Source organism: Sipha flava, unplaced genomic scaffold, assembly GCF_003268045.1.
Source record: "Sipha flava isolate LNK unplaced genomic scaffold, YSA_version1 108_pilon_pilon, whole genome shotgun sequence".
Taxonomy (NCBI): Eukaryota; Metazoa; Arthropoda; class Insecta; order Hemiptera; family Aphididae; genus Sipha; species Sipha flava.
Genome location: NW_020271725.1, coordinates 1,153,061 through 1,171,470, shown reverse-complemented (window position 1 = coordinate 1,171,470; position 18,410 = coordinate 1,153,061). Strand labels below are relative to the sequence as shown.

At 30.2% G+C, this 18,410-nt stretch overlaps 1 protein-coding gene across 1 annotated transcript; it reads left to right on the top strand.

The window, feature by feature from the left end:
* The first annotated feature begins 1,445 nt into the window (after nucleotides 1–1,445).
* LOC112686520 (acyl-CoA Delta(11) desaturase-like) lies at nucleotides 1,446–16,853 on the top strand. Its single transcript, XM_025558861.1, has 6 exons — nucleotides 1,446–1,874; nucleotides 9,684–9,964; nucleotides 12,490–12,620; nucleotides 14,365–14,570; nucleotides 15,827–16,012; nucleotides 16,562–16,853. Exons 2-6 carry the CDS (start codon nucleotides 9,709–9,711, stop codon nucleotides 16,851–16,853), a joined length of 1,071 nt encoding a protein of 356 aa, XP_025414646.1. The 5' UTR covers nucleotides 1,446–1,874; nucleotides 9,684–9,708.
* The last annotated feature ends 1,557 nt before the right edge of the window (nucleotides 16,854–18,410 follow it).

Sequence of the window (18,410 nt, the reverse complement as noted above, 5' to 3'; positions counted from 1 at the left end):
TTTGTTTGCACTGCAACTGTTTAAGTAGAAAAATAGCTGTGTAGTTGGCACAGAACTTTAGTGTAAATCGAACTTTTTGATTTTTATTAAATCTTATTTATTTCATAACAATGGTTTTTCGAACAACGAGAAGAAATAATTGATAATTACAATGATCCGTACGAACATGTAAATACGGCATGCGAATATTATGCATGTTATAAGCTTAGTTCATTTAACTTGTAGTATAACATGACACTTTTTCGATACGGTTGTCAATATTTTTGTCCCAAAATAAATAAATGCATTCATGGAAGTGTATAATTGAGTCTAAATAGAATAAGATATTTTGTGGGATTATTTTGGATAAACCTTCAGTAAAATATTGATTATTTAATTATTCGATGGTTTAAATTGAAATTAGCTTTGGTTAATGGACTGGTCAAGGATCAATAATATTTTTTGGAAATGGTAACAGTTTAGTCTCAAGTACATAATGAATCTATTTTATGTTAAAAATAATAATATGACTCGAAGAAACACAATCATAAAATATGTTGGTGTTTATAAGACATCATAAGTTTAAACAAAAAATTGCCATCAATTATTGCAATACTTTTATTAAATATTATCTTTGGACATTGAAAATAATAATTTTATTTACTCCAAGGAAAAATAAGGATTAAACTTATTAATAAATATATTGGCACATTGTACCATTTGTAAAATAATATAACTTGTTAAAACAATCGGATAATACATGATTTTTGATAAACGATTATAATATGTATTGAATATTGATGATACATCTCACTAGTGAACATTTAAAAAGAAAAAAACGTTTCTTTATATGGTTTTTATACGGCATTCTCTAGATTGCGCGGGTCTCCTGAAACCCAAATCGGCTTATTCTACCATCAAAACACTACCCACTTGAGTAGTTTAATGATAGTACTCGTATACAAATTATCGCTAAGCAGTGGCATAAATTGGAAATCGTACGGGGACGCATTTACGACTCTTGAAAATATCACAGGGAATATTTTTTTTCGACCCCAAAATATAATGGGTACAGTTTTCAAAAACAAAAATGTATTTAATTTAAAAATTTAAAATCTATATCCTACTGTAACATCAATAATATAATAATAAACTAATTTATATATTAAGAACCAATGTTTATATTTGTGTTGATGCACTGCAGCACTAACATAATTAACGTAATTAAATAATAAAATAAAACAAAAATTAGTATAAAAAAAAATGTAGACAAATAATTTTATTTTAATTAAGATTAAATCAATAAATATAATTTTTGTTCATATAAATAATAAATAAGTTTATACTTACGCATGTAATCTTTTTATTTGGTTTTTTTTTTGTAATTAAAATTGTTTTCATACATAAACGTTCATCATTATTAGTATATGATTATTTGGCTAATTTTTTTTTTTTATTAGTTCTTTAAGTTTAGTTCTACTCAAATAAATATTAATAAAAAAAGGAATTAATAATACATTTCATTTTTTTTATTTATTTTTTTTATTAATAATGACGATTCATGGCTGCTATGGCCTTTGGATGATGTAACGGAGCATACACAGTTAAAAAAAAATGATTGCAATATAGTTAAAAATGATTCACAATTACGATTAACGATTTACAATTAATAAATTTTTTTTTTATGTATAAATTAAATTGGATACAACGAGATAACAGAGGGTAAATAAATAAATAAGAGAGATTTTGTGAATGTAAGTTACACTAGTTGATGAGATAAGTTGTCGATAGAAATTGAAAGAGCTTGATGATGTTGCTGATTTGAGTTTAGTATTTCCGCTAGGTGGTCGAATATTTGAAATACTCGTTTCTCCGTGCTGTATATTCTACATTGGGTAAGAACGTGTTTGATTGCGAAGAGTACTCCACAGCATGACCATTTAGAGGTAGTATTCTGTATTCATTAAATAAAGGTGAGTGAGAAGGGTTCATTAATATTAGTATATGATTATTTGCTTACATTTTTATATTTGTTCTTTATGTGTAGTGTTATTCAGACAAACATTAATAAAAAAAAAAAAAGGAATTAATAATACATTTTTTGTTATATTTTGGTATAAATGATACACTATACAAGTACTTTTTCGAAATATTATTAATACCTAGTTTACTAATTATTGTATTGATATCTAGAAATATATTATTAATAATCATTGTACTTAGGTACATTAATTTGATCGAATAATTAAATATTATAATTTTAATTATTATTCATAATTTGAGTAAAATTTCCATAATGATTTGTTATCATTCCATATTTTGTGAACTTGATTGGCAATTTATGAGTATGAAATTCTACTAGTTTTTTTAACTCATCAATAATATTTATAAATGGTTATTGTCTACGCGACTACCCGAACTAAACGACTGTTAACAACTTGTGTATCGACCGACGGCGTGTGTCACAGCAAACCACGGACGGCAGCTTTGTGTGATATACCGACGGGGTGAATGAATTACACAAAAGTGTCCTTACCTGAAATGAGATTATAGCCGGTATAATTAAAACAAGCGTCCATATTACCCTTGTGTTCGTGCATGCAGTGCCGGATCTAGGACATTTGACGTCTGGGGCTAATACAAATCCAATGCCTTCGCGTAGGTGGATATGTTCATGACCTTTTTTTATTTTTCATTGGCCGAATACCAACAGAGTTTGAGCCAAGCATACTCACTTAACCGCCCTCCCCTTCATCATATATCCTAGATTTATTAATTATTAAATATTAGGTGTATTTTTGTTATTGCATCATATTCATTACTTTTATTACTTTTAAGGCACTGTGAACGTTATTGTACGTACATACATATGAATTTAGATTTGAATAAGCAATATATTATTTTTAAATTGTTATGATGATATCTGGTCCAGATACTTCATTTAGAGCCTTTTTTTTGTCTTAGATATGTAAATTGTATTAGAAGCAGACCATATTCACATTTTACATTCTAGTCATTCGTCCACACGGCGTGAGTACTACCCTTATTACCCGAATGCCAAGATATTCGATCATAACAAATCGTGTCTCACATTCATATTTTAATATTTTATTCTATAGTTGGTCCCAGTGTTATTAAACTGAAATAATATTTTACGATCGTTTACACTCTCTCCCATAGCTCATATATTTTTCTTTTAGTTTCACGCCATTTTTCGGGCACTCCTTGCAATGAGATATTCCTATCGTTAAATATTATTTGATCGTTTCTGGCGTTGTTTTAATATCCTAATCTCCACAATGTTTTATTGATTGAATTGCATTAGATATAATCTTTTAAAAACCATTACATTTAAACGGCGACGGCAATATTTTCTCAGCCGACGTCTATTTTTTTTCTCGTTTTTTTTTCGTTCGTATAATATATATATATATTTATCATTTGTTTTAGGCTTTTGTAATGGACACGGGTAATTTATGTTTTATTGATATATACTTCATATAGAACAAAAATATCTGTAAATCGGAAGTTGTTAGGGAAACCGAAAAATATTTACATTCGACCTCGAACGCACAACATTCCATCCTCAATAAATATGTTTTTAACCCGTCCAGTATTTATTGAAGTGAAAACATCTTATACGGTGTTCAGATTTTTCCATTTGAGCAGTGAACATTTTCGAGCGTTACATTTTTACGCTTGATACCTATTATATTATTAAAAAGAGAAGCGATTTTTTTATGACAGTTATATTATGAAGTTCTACTGGACCGATTTGCATAGTTTTTTTTTTTTTTAATGCGAGTACTTTGTGTGTAGATATACTCCCGTGACACTTTTCAGTTTTTGTTATTAATTTATGTCTGTGATAGTGAGATTAGATTAACCTATTTTGTTGCTGACCCTTTTCGTACCATGGGCCATTCCAGTTCATAAGTATAAATTAAGTTAAAAACAAACATCCGACTATATGCTACTAAAACGCATATCAGCATTTATATTGTACACTGTTGATTATATTTTCCGATAACTCGCCCGCGATTATATTCTCCCCCCCCCCCTTGAATTCCGTTTATACGTGGATATCATGTTTTATTCAATATATCGATTATTGTATGGTGGAATATATTCTTCGAAGTAGATTTTATAAATAATTTATCTTTCATAGAGTACTATATTATTTATATTAAAATAGGACATATTATATTTTGATGACTTGTGAAAATTATATTATATCAGTTAATATCAACATAAGTATAAATTATTTTTTTATTAATCATCAAACATCTTCTGCTTACTTATCTAGTTCCTAACAACGAATCAAAAATCGAGTCGTAAAATGATTTAAGTTGCGAACGGTATATTTCCATTATGACTTTAGGTATGAGTTAAGAAACCGTTGGTTTTACTATGGTAAATTTTATTTTGCCTGAATATACTCTGAAGATATTTTACAAAAAATATACACTGCGGGAAAATGATCATGAAATCTACAGTTAAACCTTTACGAACGTGACTTATTTCCATAATTTTACCGGTTTTCGGGCGAAACAAATACTTAGATTAAAAAATAGTCCTAAGCAACAATTTTTATAAACCACAAACTCGTGTAAAATTTAACTCAAGATTAATAAAAATGTTGTAATATTTTACCTACGCAAATAATTTGTGTCAATACTGCCGACTAATTTAAACTTGAAACCAAAACTGAAACAAATACACATAAACTATTTTTTATATCGGTGATCTTTTTAGAAGTGTTTAGTACTTGAAAATGATTTTTTCGACAAAAGTGGATCGGGGTTTTTGGATTGTCAATTTCATTGGACTCTTTATAACACGACGCAATAATGTAACGATTTCGTTAGTTCAAACCGAGAGCGCTAACTGGATTTTAGAAATGCCCATTGAATGTTACTTACAACGCGTGAAAAAACGATTCGTTTAAGGTTTTCGACGGTAAAGAACGAGTAGACGTAAGAATGCGTGTCGAATAGAGAATGTAACGTCGCGTGTGTCAATAGTCGATCGAGTCGCAACGCAACGGTAGATAACTTCACACAGCTACAAGAGCTGTGCGAAGTGTGGGTGAGGGTTGTTGCGTACTTACGTTCAATCACATGTAAACGCACCCTGATTCCCCTCCCACCGGGGTCACAAGGTCATATCATATATGGGAACGATTGTTTTTCACCTCGAACCGATTATTATCACCGTCGTACCTGAACTGATTCAGCGCTGAACTGTTCACGGCGAAGAAATCGTCAACCCGCGTTTCCTAAGCACGCTGATGGATAGATCGCGATCCATCGTCTGTCAGCGGGTTGTTGCCGTTTCACCCATGCGCGATCAAGAGTCGAAGTCGCATCCATTCTCGTCATGAAATAATCGAACTGTGATGAGTGCGACGATTCTCGGTTCAATGACGATGAAATTGCACGTGAGAAAAGCGATCAGTTCGGTTGCAATTGTAGCAACTACAATAAACCCAGGGGCGTATTAAGACTTACTTCTAGAGGGGGGGACTCAAATTTTTTCTTTAACATACTTAGTTGAGTTAATGTCGGATCTACTTAGCTAGAAATCGACTTTTGTGTAGTTCTATTTTAACACCTGTTTTTTGAAAGTTACGCATGTGTTTTATTTGATTTTTCACTAAGTATGGATCAGGCAAATAGCCCAATTCAGTATTCACACCCACACGTAATTTGATTTCGTTATAAAATGATCCACATTAAAAAAAATTTGAATTATGTATCTCACATATAGTCAATTCCTTAAATATGGATTCAAGGGGAGTGGTCGTCCCTTCGTCCCCCTAAAATACGCCCGTGAATACACCTATCTTTTGCGAACTATCCGTGTCACCACAGTTTTTTTGCGTTGTTCGAGTGTTGTACGGATTGCAAGGGAGATGGAAAACTCGCAACACTTCTGGGTTCCGGTCCGATCAACATTTCTATCCAGCATTAGCACTGCCCTCGATGGACTCCGAAGCATTAAGTGAAGTGTCACCGTTGAGTTCACGTCATGACACGCAAGTGCAGAAATGAATAGGGATTGCGTATGTTAAAATTGTAATCTTGTAATCTAGTGTAGTGCAATAATACGCGTGCCGGCAATAAATAACATAAATCTAGCGAAAATTTGTCATTTATATTTTATTTGCGTTATAAAAGTTCATAATAGATCGAGTTAGATCCTGTGGTACATTTTTATGTATTTACTATTCTCATGTACGTCAGTACGTACACGTTAACTTTAATTAGTCAAGTTGACTTGGTGTACAAGTGTACTATCTGAAACTTAAAATGTACTAAACATAATTTAGTACATTTAATATGTATATATATATATATATATATATATATTGATTATGCCATAACCCACGAGTGGTTGACATAAAATTAATTCAATTAATTACTTTTCTATTGATTTTATAGAGGCCCATCCCTTCTTGATGTTATAATATTAATAACATCATCGATAAATTATGTTTCGCGTAGTAAATAACACTATAATTAATGCAATAACTATCTAATGATAATAGTAGGACGAAATATGTGCAAATGGTGATGTTACTAAAAATAACATCACATATTCACTTCTTCCAAAGTACTAACACAAGTTAATTACTCGGTAATACTCTGTTATTAAATTACTGTAAATATTATTATATTATTGTAAGCTTATTGTAACTTTAGTATAGCTTAAATTATCAATTTATCTTAAAGTACTTATGTAAAAATATTTATAATCATCGTGTTAATCTGCTAAAATAACTATAAATTTGTTTAAATATCCATATATACTTGTATATATATAGCTTATAGATAGGAATGTTTTATTTTGTTTTATAATTAAAAAAAAAAAAAAATTAAAAATAACGTTGTAAAACTTAATGAACTATTTGTTTATCACTTATGTTACAAGGACAAGTTTAGATTGCGTGTTGTTTATATAATAACAATAAAAATATTAAAATAAAAATTATTATTTGTTAAATCGAACATTGATTTTATAAATATGCCAACTTATTTAATACGTTGCAATTGCCAAATAATTACATTATTTTCATTTATGGTAGACGCACACAAGTGTATTAATTAGCAATAATTATTTATAATTGTTCCGCATTGTAAAACATATAAGTAAAATTATGTTAACATAAACTGAAATAATTATTCGACCGTACACGTCACACACATATGCGTTCGTAAGGATGTTACATTAGATATAAGAACTTATATTTCATAGATTTGAATACACGTACCTATATTCTTGTTGTCAAAGATAGTTATGTACTGTTCGTTATATAATTTTTATTTGACTTTTATTTTTATTTTTCATAGTTTTCTTGAATAATGTAATGTTCATTTCGCTCATGTGAATTATACCTATAACATATTACATGCACATAATAATATTCCTTTTTGTTTTATTTTATCGTTTAAAAGCAAATTCAGTCAAATTTTTTTTTACCGTAAAATATTTAACTTATGTCATTTGTGCTGCTTATACTCGTGCATGTTTATAAGCGGGATTGTCTGTTTACACTTTGAACTAGGTCATACTAAGGTATTTGTCTATTAAATACAATTCCTTCGCCAAACAAGGCTCGTATTGTATTAGTGTGGCGTTCACCATTATTAGCCGGGTTGCCAGGAAATAAAAGAGCAATATCACTTATCGTAGTAGCTCCGAATACCACAAGCAAATATATCAATTCAGGTACATCAAATATTATCTTATGATGGTTTATTCGTATATATTTTAGGTGAGTAAAGTATTACCATAACTAATTATTAATGTTGTTCAAGTTACTCCGACATACATTTTGCATCACATTCGACAACCAACAGTTAATACATTTTTCTTTAATTAAAAAATATGAAATAAATACTCACTAGAAAACATTTAAAAGAAAATTAAACATTTATTAATCGTAATTCAATTGAATTTAACATTTTTTATATAGCTACAAATTTTCTATTTAATATTCTATTGCCGAATATTTGTACGAAAACAATGAAAAATAAAAATAAAATATGGAACTTCGAGTAAATTATTTATAAGTATGTTTTGATAAACAGAATAGTAATAAAAATTGTGTTTTTTGCCTGCTATTTTTTTACATTAATTTTAACTTCTAATACTTTTACATACCCATTTAATACAAATAATCACAATATGAATTTAAAAGATATATTATTATTTAAAAAAATTAAAATATTGAAAAAAAAATGTATAAAATATTTTTCGAAATTATGGTTATCTATGAATTGACAAACAAAATTTAATATAACAAAATCAACTTATTTGGGCAATAGGACCCTTTTATATCAATAGAAAATCAATTTTCTTATATATATATATATATTTATTTATATTTCAATGGGGTAACAGAAAAAAATAAGTAATCTTCTATGAAAAGTTAATTAAATCTCAAGCAATATTTAAAAAAAAAAAAATGTAATTTATTATGGAAACCATAAAGTATTGGTTACATTATAACATCATGATAACAATATGTCCAATAATTAGCCACCATTAAAATATAAAAAAAGTTATTTTATAAGTAAACGTAGTATAACAGTTTATACATTCATATTAAAGTTATATAAATATTTATCTAAAAAATGTTTAGAATTACTAGTTATTTTATAAAATTAAAAATTATGTACTGTTTAAGTATTTATTAATAACTAGTGAAAGTGGATACATGAATAATAGTAATAATTTCTTAATTTATAAAGAAATCGTCATTATTCTAAAATAAAATTTGAAATTGTATTATCTAGAATTATTTTACAAGATCAATGCTGTACATCATCTTGATTAATTATTAGTAAATGATTTATTTTGTGGACATTTTGAGTTGAACAATACATTATTTTTGCGATAAATAATAACAAATCAATATATAATGTACAATAAAAATTACACTATACCTAGTTATTTTTTTTTGAATAATTACATGCGATTCAGTGAAATGGTATAATGAATTATACGAATGATGTTTAAATGTTTATAATAGTTATCATTTAAATTGTTTATAATATTAATTTTCCGTATAATTTATGAATAATTAGAACACAGTCGCTTATATTTAAAACAGCGATGTTTAAATGTGTTCCGATCAGCGTTTATTTTTGTTCTATTATCATCATAAGATAATGGACATTATTTCGCGAAAATGATTGCGTGTAAAAAATTTTTTGTATGCAGTTTACAAAAACAGGTTAAGGTGTTGATAAAATTGGCTAAACTGTGTTTAACGTATAGTTCGTTGTTTTTCACAATTTTTCCCAACATTCCTTGCTGTAAAAAGAGAAAAAGAAAATAAGAAAATTTGTAAAACTGCTGAGGGTCAAGTGAAATGTAAAAAAACTGTTTGCAGTCGAATAGAAGTAGCAAAGCGTACATCGTTCTAAGCCTAAATGAGAATTTAGACATTCGAATGGCATCGTGGAGTTGTTAACACAATAAACAATAAATAATCAATAGTATAATTTTGTGTGCTTAAGTTTAAAAGAAAAAAAAATGAATGTCTAAGAACGGTAACAAACATGTTTTACTTGTTGTCCCCCATGAGCAGTGGTATTGGTTTTTCGCAATGATCACAACGATCCTTATTAAGATTCCCCGACGAATAATTATTATAAAACTTTTATGATCGACAGAGCACGTTGATATTTATACAGGTAGTTTTTGCACGCTGTTGCCACGATGCAAACGAGCACGAACACAACGACCATAACCCAAGCCGACGAGTTGCACAGGAAAACTAATCTGTTGCAAGAGGTCCGCAAAGAAGATAAGAGAACTGATGATGGCGGTCTCGGGGAATTGTTCCGTTGGCAGGTTACCGGACAAGAAATCATATGGACGCACGTGATAGTTATTGTTCTGCTACACGTCTTCGCCGTCAACAGTTTTATGTCCTACATGATCACCACGACGAAATTTCAAACCACCATTTGGGGTGAGTTTCACGTTTATGGTCCCCCTTAGTGCTAGGTATTTGAACAGACTATTTAAAAAAGTATACGTAAAATTTGTGCTAATTGTTGCTGTCGAGTTATCTATAAGGATGTTAAGGATATTAAATATTGTCGTAGGGAAAACCTTAATAATTGTATTCACGTTAGTGCACGCAGACATTACTATACTGTTTATGTGTAGTATTAAATTATTTTTCCATTGTTTAAGTTAACTAAACTCCTTCCAGTTTAATTTTTCGTATGATAAAGGGTGAGAATACATTAATAAACATGTAAATAGTGTACCTACACATATTATTCAGTTATTATAATCTAAACAATGTAAAAGAAAAACATTAATTATATAGGTACTTAAATAAAAATGTATGATAATACATTTTTTTTTTTTATTAAATAGAAAAATTTATGATCTGTAACATATGTACAATAAGCAGATTTGATAAAAATAGAATAATATGAGAAGGGAGGCTGTCCAGTGACAGTACTCTCAGATAATATATTTTAACAAAATACGAATTTCGTAGTTTATGTTTATATCATACTACAATTCAAAAACTATTTTCTTTTGATTTTAATAATTTAAAAAGTAATGGTTTTATCAGTATATATAAAAAAAAATTAAAATTAAAAAACAAACTTTAGTATTTTTAATTATAAATTACGTAAATGGAAATTAAAACAGAATAATGTTAAAAAGTAACAAATTTTTATTTAACCTTACTTGTTGAATAGCAAAAAATAAAATCAACATAATAGTTCTACTTCTATCTAAAAGTATAAAAACAACATAAATTACAAGATATTATATAATTGTAAATGTTTATATATATATATATATATATATATATATATAATATATAAACATTATGTATAACATACATTGAATATAAGCTATTAATTATTATGATATAGGGTTTGAAAAATAACTATCATATTAATTTAGGGTGGCCCGATTTAATCTGAAGAAATACAGGACAATACATTTCATTTTGACCTAACTGTCTTAACTTTATCTTAAAATTTTTACCTTAATATTTATGACTTGTAAGTGTTATTATAAAGTATTTAACACTCAATATTAAAATTATATAATGAGAAAAAAAACTTTAATTTTCAATAAAAGCTAATTTTCAAGTTATAAATTCAGTCCACATATGTTTGTAATTCTTAGTGACATATAGATAACATTTTTTAAACTTTGTTATTGTTGTCCAGTGGACGTTCAACAGAAACGAGTGATTTTTTTTATAAAAATTTAAAAAATGTCCTCATGAAGTTCCACGTAACATAGTCCACATGTTTTGGTAATCAAAAAACTTTCTACAGTTGCAATATCCATTTGATTACGAACGCCGATCTAAATGGAAATCATTAATGAAAACTCTCATTCTATTGATGCGCTCGAACTTGACAAAGAGAAAATTCAAAAATGCTGCAAGAGTTGAAATATCCATGTAGTATTCTTTGAATACTTAAAATATTTACAACCATTTTTGTTGAAGTAGAATTGTTTGTCATCGAATTTATCTTGAAAAATATTTATAAGTGCCATAAACTCATAGAATTAATCAACTGCAATGAATTCTGAAATATAATTTAATATGTTCTGGTCATTCTGCCATGTAATGGTATATTTTTTTGAATTTGAATTTGCATTTAACCTATTTAATTCAACCAATAGTGTCTGATTAGTCCACTTTTGTAAAAAATGTATACGTTTTACCGGTGACACCGCAAATATTACCGTCGTCAGTTTATCAGCCGCCACTGATACAGTGTGTTTGAGTTTATATTCGAAGATGTGAGTGATGATTTATTACTACAAACAAAAAATGTTAATCAGAATTATAAAAAAAAAAAAAAAATCGTCTCATAATAATTTAAATTTTAGAGCATTATTTTATTTATAACTAAACCCAGTAACAAACAATTATTCTCGTTTGAAATAACTTTTTCCAGATACCGGGACATGAGTTCCTAAATCGGTAATGTACTGGAAAATTCGGGATCAATGATCATCCTATATTATTTAAAATATTATTAGAGTTTTAATGTTATTTTTCTTCTTAAATACAATAATCTTATATCAATTAACTGTGAGCTAACTACACTTATTATTACACCAGTAATATAATTTTGTTATGTTTTGTAATTGCGATAATTAAGTAAGATAAATTTATCATGATAAAATTTCAACTGTTAATTCATTTTAACAAAAATTGGTTATACTAAATTAATTAAACAATGTTAAGATATAAATAAATCAAAATGAAAAATGAAAAGATGTATACCGTGACATTTTCCATTATGTAGTTTCAGTATGGATACTTTTAAAGAAAGCTTGTTGCTTCTAGACGTACTAATTCGTGTATTATAGGACGATAATAGAATCAAAACTGATTTATTGTTGTATTCGTTTGATGAAACGAAGGGAATAATCACATTATTTGAGTGGTTAGCATATTATAAAAACTATATTTTATTTTAATCATTCTTATTTTTGTAGGTTTCATAGTTGGAGGCATCGGCGGATTTGGAGTTACTGGTGGTGCACATAGATATTATACACATAGATCGTTCAAAGCGAAATTTCCACTACAACTAATATTAATTGCGTGTTATACAGTATCAGGACAGGTATACCTCATAGATGTATATTTAATCAGATGAATATCGTTATAAAAAGAATGGCTAAGAAATCAATAATTTAATAGAAAAAAAATTGGGAAAGATTTGAATATCTTTGCATATTAGGTATTGTTAAAAATTCAATACATTTCGACAATGATTGAAAAATTTACTCGAAAAATCCAATTGCTATCTTCCTCTTTATTTCATTCTATCACTTTTTTAGCCTATTTATTGCTTATTTATTTATATAGGATATGTATTAATGGGCATCTACCTTTTTACAAAGTATATTTTATAAACAGAATTAGGTTAATAACAACAAAAAATAAAAATAACAATAAAATCTGTGTATTCTTGATCATGCACGAAAGAAGTGAAACTTTTGATTCATATTGAGACATAACAAAAGTGTAGAGAATTTAATATACACTAAACACAATAAGTACATTAAAGGGGACTCTTTATTCTTCACAAATGTCTGTAATTTAATAATTTATAGATTGGTTGGTTAGATATTTTGGTATGATATTTCTTAAAATACAAGTTAAATGTTGGAGCTAAATGAATTAAACTATTGTTATTATTCGATCAACTTGCACTTAGTAGTTGGTTATAATCGATCATGCTAACTTGGAATTCCATTTTCTGCGCATTGTATTCGCGACACATTTCCACTAGACCTTTTACTATTCTTATCGTTTTTTGCGTCTTTTTTTTGTTCGCGATACACATTTATTCGCTGTGTATCTGTTTTACTCATAATTAATAGTCAAAAGTAAACAAAAATCATCAAAATAATAACGCAATATGCATTAGCAGAATTGCGCAACACAAGGTATAGATAGATATGGTTAGGTATACAACACGCTGCTGCTGTCAATGAAACTAAAAACATTTTTTTTTTTTTGTAAGTAATTATTTTATAAATATCTTTGCATCGCATATTGTTTTTAAAACAATATACAATGATTGTGCGAGACTACGGTAGTACGGTATTGGTGGCGGCTGCGGCGATGTCAATGTAAGCCACGCCTGTAACGCTTTTCGGTCGCAACGGCTGAGCCCGTGAATTCGACTTACGCCACCGCGCTTGAAGAAGTTTCACTTCGATAATCGAAATTTAAAAAAATTTTATTCAAATCGGTTGTGTCCAAACGAATATTGAATTTAGATTAGTATTGTATAACATAGAGTAAAATACTAACGTAATATTGTGATAAGTTAATGATGTTTAAAATTAGATTTCAAAGATGGAATTGAATAGTATATATTTTTTTAAAAAAAAAAAAAAAAAAAAAACAGCACGAATAACGAGTGCACAGTAGGACGCGGTAAACGTTGAGCTCATACATCAAAGAATGGGTTTATGTACGCATCTAAACGGTAGTAAAATACCAGCAGAGATGGTATCGGTAGTCGTGTTACCAGCCAATCAACGTTTTTACTCGTGACGTACAATTATGTTCACAGTGCAACGTTCCGTACCGATTGGACTCATGAACCGTCGACGCTCGATAATCTCAATAGGACTCGACTAACCGAGTGATGAAATTTAAAAGGTTTTTTTTTTCGGAAAATGATATTTATCACGTCGCTGACCTGAAATGAAAAAATAAATAAAATAAATTCGTAAATACATATGAATCGAGGAAAAGCCACGTAACCAAAGCGCGCGTAATTCGTGCGCGGTAATATTGTGCACTTATTCGATTGTCGGATGACGATTACGTTTTTTTATGATCCCGCGTAGAACTCCATACCGACGTGGGTCCGAGACCATCGGGTGCACCACAAGTTCAGCGAGACGGACGCGGACCCGCACAACGCGAACAGAGGGTTCTTCTTCTCGCACGTCGGCTGGCTGATGCAACGCAAACACCCCGAGGTCCACAGGCGGGGCAGGACCGTCAACATGTCAGACATTGCCAACGATCCTCTGGTGCAGTTCCATACAAAGTGAGCATAGTGCATAATCGATCTGTTTTACGGGACACTCCGTTAACCGATTTCCGGTTACCTCCGTACAACCGTACGGTTGTATTTAACATAACATTTTGAACAGACGAATCGCGCACATAACTACGATGACTGTAAGATTAGGGGTTTTGAATGTATAGGGCAGTGTTGATCACGAAGTCGATTAAAAATCTAATGTTTCATTTGATCCCGTATCTTGAAGTTTAAAATGAATATACTTAGTTAAGATGTTTAATACATCAAAGTATACATTATAAGGACGAATTGATTGAACAAAAATTGAAGAAAAGTACATAAAACCGTAAATATTTTATATTTAATAATTGTCACTATATTGGGGTTCGATCTAACGAGGTTAAAATAACACTGTGCTGATAAGAAAGTTCCTTAGAAAACAGATTCTTTTTACGACATTAGAGATAGTGCATGTTACGAGGGTGGTCATCATGACACTTTTTTGTATCTTGTTGCCTTAAAAAAAAAAAGATATTTGCAACTTAGTAACATCAGTTTAAAAAAAAAAAAAAAAAACACTATTTTTTGTCAAAATCGTACCCTATGCCTTTGCGTGTAAACATTGTCCAATACTGTTCAACTGACCTATTTAAAACACAAGATACGAGAATCTTCGCATAGACCAATGATTAATGTATCGAAATATATTGTATTAAACGGTTAATTCATTATTTTTACGATATCATTTCCGTATGACACTATCTATACGATTAAGTTCTACCAGTGCACGTTCATCGTAATAAACAGTAATGTTAAAAGACGGGGAAATAAAACCACAACTAAATCAAATCAAAGATGGTTATAATAATAAAGCAAATAAAAATCTAAGTAACGTATACGTTAACCGAGTATCTTCTAAAATTAATATCATAATTTTTAATTATATTTTTTTCGCTAAAAATATTTAGTATGCATATTCACCGGGGGGAAACGTGTGAATGCGAGAATCGAAATCTGAACCTGTGAGAGGGGCAGTAAAAGTATTGCGAACTGACGTACGAAATCCACGGTAAACAATGAGAACGACGAAACCGTTCAACCATCTGTGATTGCGTTCGGGAGACCTTGGGGAAACATTTATCCAGCATCAAATTCTTACATGTTCGGGTAATGTGCAAACAAATCCTTACGAATCACGATTTATTAAATATTTAGTAACAAATAATTACGTGATTCATACGTGTTAACTGCTACTGTTACTATATATATTGTTTCAACAGACACTTCTTGTCGTTCAAGTTGCTGTTGTGTTTCATCCTGCCGACGATAATCCCGGTGATGGCGTGGAACGAAAGCTGGGCGGATGCGTTCAATGTGATCTGTATCTTCCGGTACGCGTTGAGCTTGAACTTCACGTGGTCCGTCAACAGCGTAGCTCACATATGGGGAAACAAGCCGTACGACAAGTAAGCTGGTACATGACGAATGCACGCGCGCGCTCCAATTTAATATCGTTGATTCGATCGAAAACTGGCCAGAGGCAGTGTTAGAACAGTGGAAGATGGGGATTCATCCCCGGGTGTAACATTTTAGAGGGTGTAATTTTTGTAATTATTAACAACTTATTTGATGTTTTTAAATTTGTAAAAAATACTGATATTAGGTTAAAACTCAATAAGTACGATTGCATATTAACAATTAGAAAAAAATTCTCGAGAAGAGTAATTGATTATTAGTCTATGATAGGGCATAATTTTAACATTTTCCCTGGGCGTAAAAATTCCTAGTTCTACCTGTGCAACTGGCCCGTGGATTCTTACCGGATTCGTACGGTCCGTTCGCGGTCTAGAAGGCATCGCTGGAACGAAAACAATCGACCCTAATCGGTGCATCGTTCATGTGTCCATCCAGATCACGTTTTTGTCGAGGCGATGAAATAAAAAAAACCGATCGTTTCGGTCCTCGGGGCCGGTTCTGTGAGAATCACCTAACCCGTTTACGTTTCTTGCGCACAGGCACATACGTCCGGTGCAGAACGCGGCCGTGTCCGTGCTGGCCATGGGCGAGGGATGGCACAACTATCACCACGCGTTCCCGTCGGACTACAGGGCTGCCGAGCTGGGCACGTACGCGCTGAATGTGACCACCATGTGGCTGGACGCGTTCGCCCTGCTGGGTTGGGCATACGACCTGAAGACGCCGTCGGAGGAGCTGGTGCGACGCGTGGCCGATAACCACGGGGACGGCACTCGATCCTGCGGTCTACTAGAAAACGATCGTCACGCGAAAAACTCGCTCTCGTGTTAAACAATTATTATTATTTTCATTATACTATTAATATTACATATTTAGTTCGTTTATCAAGATTGTTTCCCATCGTCCTCTTACTTACCGATATGTTGCCGATCGCACGCGATCGCGACTGTGCGAAATGGTCTATTAAAAAACCAACACTTCGTTTCGACGAAGTCGCTACTTTCGTGCAACACCGACTAACCGACGATAACTTCGATGAAGGACCTGCATTGATATTTTGATTAGAACATAATATCGCTCGAACAATATTATAAGTGTTATTAATTTTCTGCGATCTTCGTGTACACCGCTAAAACAGTGGTAAAATGTACATAACGCACTTTCATCCGTTTCGAGTAAAATCATTTTTGAAAGTGGTTTTCATCATATTACAGAAGACAGTGTTTTCTTCTAAGAGGGAAAAAATGATTTTATCATACATGCGTTTAATAAGATAGGTAGTAATAATAATTTATATTACGTTAAAATGTTTTATTTCGTAACAAAATTAAAATAAATAATTATTTAAAGAATACTTGAATACTTAATACAATCGGCTCTTGGTGACTCGAATCTTAATTATTCGAAATTCTTGATATATTGAACAAATAAAATTCCTTTTCCAATAATAATAACATTTAACGTTTAAATAATTTTGTTTACTCCATAATGAATTGGATAACTTTTGAATATTTCGAATTTTCTCATCCAATTTTAGTACTAAAATTCACTGTGGTTTTATTTCCCTTATAACTTTTTGAATTGGTATTTCCTTCTTCGTTTATGTTGTTCAAGTCTAGTAAATATTAATTTCGTGATAAAAGCTTACTTAATGTATTAATGTGTATACAATTTGTAATATTTTCTTAATAAAAAAAATAAAAATATCTTTTTGTAAAACTCAACTATTATAGACGACTATTGGTAACTTAAACCTTCTTTACTCTAAACAGTATATTTCATTTTTAGTTTCTTGTTATCTGTTTAATCGTACGATGTTCGAGTGTGCCAGTAGTAATGCAGTGGATTATAACACGCGTTATTATGACTCAAAAAATAAAATTAACAACATTATCACTTGCTGAATAATTGAATTTATATAAAATTATTGTAAAATTCAAAAGAAAAATAAGAAAAAGCTAATGATTTTAGAATTACAGCGAAAACGTTTTCTATAATAATATAAGATAAAGATGAAATTTTAAAACACTTAAATGAAATCTCGACAACTCGCAAAGAACTTTAATATATAATCTCTCTGTATAAAACTTATAACAAATAAAATGTTTATAAAATACTTTATATAATATCCTTTTTTTAAGTTTTTGATAACTCGAAATCCTTAGTAAGTCGAATATTTTGTTTCCCTTTGAACTAACTTTTTACCAAGAGTCTTTTGTATTTATATTATTTTAGAACGAATACAATTAAGTTGAAATATGACGTTACGTCTGGTTGGAAAGTCGATTGATAGTTGGAGTGTCAGTGTTGGGAAATTTTTTTTTAAAAAGGAACTTGTTCCCGTTCCTCGTTTTTATTGTAAAAAACGAACGCGTGCCCATTCCTTTA

Coding starts and splice junctions, on each gene's coding strand:
- LOC112686520 (XM_025558861.1), top strand. CDS start 9,709: ATGCAAACGAGCACGAACACAACGACCATAACCCAAGCCGACGAGTTG. Junction 14,571..15,826: donor CTGGTGCAGTTCCATACAAA/GTGAGCATAGTG, acceptor TTGTTTCAACAG/ACACTTCTTGTCGTTCAAGT. Junction 16,013..16,561: donor GGAAACAAGCCGTACGACAA/GTAAGCTGGTAC, acceptor TCTTGCGCACAG/GCACATACGTCCGGTGCAGA.